Source organism: Puntigrus tetrazona, chromosome 20 (assembly GCF_018831695.1).
Source record: "Puntigrus tetrazona isolate hp1 chromosome 20, ASM1883169v1, whole genome shotgun sequence".
Taxonomy (NCBI): domain Eukaryota; kingdom Metazoa; phylum Chordata; class Actinopteri; order Cypriniformes; family Cyprinidae; genus Puntigrus; species Puntigrus tetrazona.
Genome location: NC_056718.1, coordinates 22,824,287 through 22,829,286, shown reverse-complemented (window position 1 = coordinate 22,829,286; position 5,000 = coordinate 22,824,287). Strand labels below are relative to the sequence as shown.

The 5,000-nt window shown below is 38.2% G+C and overlaps 1 protein-coding gene across 5 annotated transcripts in view; it reads right to left on the bottom strand.

Moving 5' to 3' along the window:
* The window catches only part of efr3bb (EFR3 homolog Bb (S. cerevisiae)), a 32,288-nt gene that overhangs the window by 10,160 nt on the left and 17,128 nt on the right, over positions 1–5,000 (bottom strand). For all 5 annotated transcript variants that reach the window (XM_043219708.1, XM_043219711.1, XM_043219709.1 and 2 more), the window contains 9 exons: positions 4,556–4,690; positions 4,162–4,240; positions 3,757–3,892; positions 2,269–2,427; positions 2,066–2,177; positions 1,843–1,894; positions 1,575–1,747; positions 994–1,069; positions 697–858 (listed from right to left, as the gene is read on the bottom strand). In XM_043219708.1, coding sequence (XP_043075643.1) covers positions 697–858; positions 994–1,069; positions 1,575–1,747; positions 1,843–1,894; positions 2,066–2,177; positions 2,269–2,427; positions 3,757–3,892; positions 4,162–4,240; positions 4,556–4,690 — 1,084 coding nt within the window. The remainder of the gene's footprint in view (positions 1–696; positions 859–993; positions 1,070–1,574; positions 1,748–1,842; positions 1,895–2,065; positions 2,178–2,268; positions 2,428–3,756; positions 3,893–4,161; positions 4,241–4,555; positions 4,691–5,000) is intronic.

The window sequence follows — 5,000 nt, the reverse complement described above, 5'->3', positions numbered from 1 at the left end:
TTCAAACCAGAATTAATTTGTGCAACATTGTGTGTGAAATAAAGGGAGGTCACTTTTGGTAACTTTTAACGCCTCCTTGTCAGATTTGATAAAGCTGCTGAATATATGAAGTTGTTTTTAGAATATAAAATACTAGAGATCAGACATAAGCAGAATGAATCTGGATAACAGTAAAGTCATTGTGAAATAGAGACTGGTAACACATTTCTGTAACATATAATACTGCCTTGTCAGATTTGGTGACTGGTGCATATCTGCAGCTGTTCATATTCAAATCAAAATGTTTTCTAAACTGTAACATTATATAAGATATAAAGTTCAGACATTACCAAAATGAATTTGGGTAACATTAAAGCCACTGTGTTTAGGAAACAGATATTAGTAACAGATTTCTAATGTTGCCTTGCTACTCTGCTATGTATTCTGTTAATTTAAGACCAAAATTATTAAACTGCTGTAGAATGAATATGGGTAACATTTAAAAAGGCACTGTGTGTGAAAATAGAGGGAGGTAACTGATTTCTCCAACCTCGATTGCTGCCTTGTTTCTAACAGATTAATGTTTTCTAAGATTCCAGACTGTAATTTGTGAATTTTACAATACCAGTACTTAACCTTAAGGGTAACATAATAAACACGAAACTTTAATTTTGAGTTCAGGGGGATGTTAAGAGAGTAAACACAATGGGGGCACACCTGCAGAGCGAGCGCTACACGGATCAGGTCCACCACCACCTCTTCATTGGCCAGCTCCATGCTGATGAGGGCCAGGAGTGAGTAGAGCTTCTCAAAATGAGGCTGCACACTGCTCTGTTCCTTACTGCACAGGTAGATGTGTCTATACAGGTGCTGGGCATGCTAAAACAGAGAGATATCACCGTCAACACACTTAAAACCTTTTGGAAACGCATGCTTTCTCTCATGCAGACCCAACAGAAGAACTGGCTTTCAGAATGATAAAAGCAGAAAGTTGAGCGAAGAAGGCTGTTGTACCTTTTTCATGAAGAGGTTGTCTTGACGTGAGCACTTGTCCACTTTGAGTTTAAGAACAGAGATATCAGAGATGATACTGTATGGGAAAAGAAGCGAAACAGCTCAGTTTATTGTATGAAGTGACATTCAGTTTTGGAATTTGATGTGTCACAAATAATATTTAATTAATGCAAAGCAGGGTTATTAGGTTAATTCTACTTTTTCCCATCTGTTTGGTCTTGGTTACATCCATTCCTTACAACTTGCAGTTTGGGATTAGTAAGATTTTTTTTATGCTTTTTGAAGTTTCTTATGCTTATCAAGTCTGCATTTATTAGATCAAAAATACAGAAAACCAAAAAAAATTTTGTCAAATAGCATTGCAATTTAAAATACTTTTTTTGCTATTTTAACATAACATTTATTCCTGCAATTCTAAGATGAATTTTCAGCATCATTAATGATTAATATCATTACTAATAAACTACAGTAATATATATATATATATATATATATATATATATACACACACACACACATACAGACAGACAGACACACATACACACACAAAATAAAAGATATAATCTAATAGTGATGCTAACCTGATGGTGGAGAACTTGGGGAGGTTGTCATGGCGATCAATAAGGCTGACCAGTATTTCCAGCACCAAGAGTCGAATTTCTGCATCTTCTAGCAGAGCAAATGACAGCAGTGGGTCCAGAAATGAGTTGGGAAGAGCTGTCAGCATGTTAGTAGTCTGGAAACCACATGTGACCTAAAAAGAAAGAGACAAACATGATCTTTACAACACCAAATCTTTGCTTTGATGCATTTCTCTGTGTCATGAGGCATCAAGCAGGTAGAGTTTACCTGTCTCAAGGACTTCAACAGCATAACCTGGATCATTCGGTTGCCCTCAGGTCTGCAGAAAATACAGTATGTTCATCTAACTAATCATTTAAAGTCATTTAATGAGTTTTAGGGGTAAAACAGAATTATTGACGTATATATATATAGTTTTTTTTTTTTTTTAGAGAATTTTCACTGACAACCATAAATACTTAAAAGACACAACAGTGACTGTAGTGCTCACCCTGAGCCTGTAGAGGGCAGTGTGGGGTGCATGCCTGGAATGGGGATTTTTCCCATGATGAAGAGCATCACCTCAGAACGCTGGTACGTGGGTAATGTGTTTGCAAATGAGCCTGATTTAAAAAAAAAAAACAAAAAGACCATAGTAATGCAAATTTTAAATCAGAATTAAATGTGGGTCATGTTATGCTCACACACACACACCAATAGTCTTGATGACAGCTTCCTGTAGCTGTCTCTCCTCGTGCTCCTTGATGATTTTGGTGCCGATGTTAGTGCAGTCGTAGGATCCTGTGAGCTCATAGTCCACACTGAGCCTCAGATGCCGGAGCAACGTGTTGAAAACCTCTAACACTGTGGGGCCTAAAATAAACAAACACACACACATACATTTATTACACATGCAGACATACAAAAAAAAAAAAAAATTGTCATCAAAACTGTCCAGACTAAAGTACAAATGGAGATATCCGGTGCGATCATCTCACTTTTTTAAATCTGTGAACAAATTAAAATTGACTAGCATATTTGCTGAATGAAATCTGTTAGTGTTTCTTATTAAATGTTGAGGTGTTGATTTTTTTCTTCCTGTTTCGCTCTAACACTTTCTCACGAAATATATTGCATTTTATGGCAGGTTTGCTTCTGACAGCCATTCACAAAGTGAAGAAGTCTTGTATTAATCACCAGAAAATCTGCTGCAAAAACAAGAGCCCTGCTCTTCCTCAGGTTACAACTATTTATTCAATTCTCACATGATTTTAACATGTATAAATGATAAATGAATTCTATACTTCCAAGGACAGGATTACAAGCAGTGACAGAAGAAAATGCAAACATGACCCAAATGTTCTCTGGTACGTGGTTTTACTACATCAAAACAGCGACTACAATATTGTGAAAGCGCATGTCTATGTAAAGTTCTGTGACATTTAATTAAGTATATGAACATCATTTTTAATGCAATTCAATATAATATTGCACACAACAGAAATTTTATTTTAGAGCTTTTATCTACAATCTTTCAGTTCATTTCAGTATTTTTTTTTTCTACATTGCTTAAGTCTTCAAATGGTCCAAATGACCTGAAATTCGTCAGTTTTCTTAATTCCAGCTTAAAGCTGCAGGTGGCGTCAACCCCTTTGGGTCAGCATCAGTCAGTAGTCCTTCACTGCAGTACAAAAGATCCAGGGGGCGTGATTGGATGGACATCGTGGGGGTGGAGATGGGTGGATTCAGTGATCAGGGGGTTAAGACGGGCAGGTTTAGGTATATGTAAAATTGGAGGAGTTGGATCAGCCCCAACCTCGCCCCCTGGATCTTGTGCTCTCCAGTGAGGAGCGTCTTGTAGCAGTGCTGCAAGAGGAGGTGTGAAGGGCGTTCGCACGGGATATTAGGTGTGAGCACCGACTTGACGTCAGAGAGTAGAGTCGGGCTGTGAAAAGTATATTTTCGGTTAAAATCTAGATTGGGTCAGATGCAATGTCACAGTTCGGTTCTCCCAGAAGAAAGGCTTAACGTCTGGGGGAGAGTGACCCAGATACTGAGCACAGGCGTAAAATATGTGATATGCGTTACAGCATGTGCAAAAAGACACCAGTCTGCTCCTGTGCAATGAGACACTGGCTGCACTACTTAATGTTTTGTATATTCGCGGTAGGGATATTAATCTGCCTGTAAATCCATTCTCACCAACAGAGCCACTGGCAGCGATGGCAGCAGCCTCCAGAAGGACCTCCACTATCCCAGCACGCACTGTGGCAGAGCTCTTACTGTTGGCATCCAAATGGCCCAAGAGCTGCTGGATGACCAGATGAGAATGCTGGGACTGGAGGGAGACAAAGAAAGAAGCGTGACTAAATAATACGGTATAAAATAATAAACAGATATACAGTATATACTTACATTTTTAAAATATACAATTTAGTTTCACTAACGTAACCAATGCAAAAATACTTATATTTAATTAAAACATAATAAAGCTTTAAACACGTTCGGAAAAACAGATGGCGCCACACAAAATGATTTATTATAATTTAAAATAAATGAAATAATTCTACAATAATAACAAGAAGCAAGCTTAGATTCTGAACCCACCTGAATGGAGTACATGATGATCTTAAAGCAGCGCACTGCAAATGTTTTGCCTTCCCACAGCGAGTGATTATCAAGATGCCTGCGGTGAGAGAACAGACCTTGAGCTTGAGAAACGAAGCCAAAAGTGACTGAAAAATGAGATTCACTCCACCCGCAGTGAGATTAATTAAAAAGTCATAAATACTCCATAACACGCGTATTTAAATATTTTGAGTTACTCTTAGTCCCTTTTCAAAAAGCCAACTTTAAAAGACTAGAATTTCAAGACAAATTCACTTATTCTTAATTGGCATACACCTAGATCTTAAAAACTGAAGCAATGCCCACTTAGGCTTACAAAAATCTCAACCTTTCTAACCTAAGATGACAGGAGCGATATGTGGGGGTCTCTTACATAAGCACAGGGGTGACTGCGTTCTTGATGTTGCCATAGGCAGCACGGCCCAGCAGTTCCCGAAAGCAGCGCTCCGTCAGCTCGGCCGGGCTTTCTCTCTCCTTCTCACTGGCCTGCAGCGGGAAGGGAGAGCGACTGCAAAGAAAACCACAAAGAGAGGGAGGCTCTTCTTAAGTTAGGGTTGAAGCAAAGCTTTGGTTTCTGAGAAGGTGCTGAATAAAAAAACGTACTGACAAACAAATGAGTGAAAGACCATATTAGCAGTCCATTTCTAACGGTAGGCAAGGATTCTTGCACTAAAAATGTCATCTTTTGGATACATTTTGAAAAAAGCAATTTTCCTGCAACTTCAAGACTTTTATATTACCTTTATTACAAATCGGCTTATTTCCACTTAATCCACATTTTGTCACGATGTTATACATATTTTTCTCCATGTAAATTT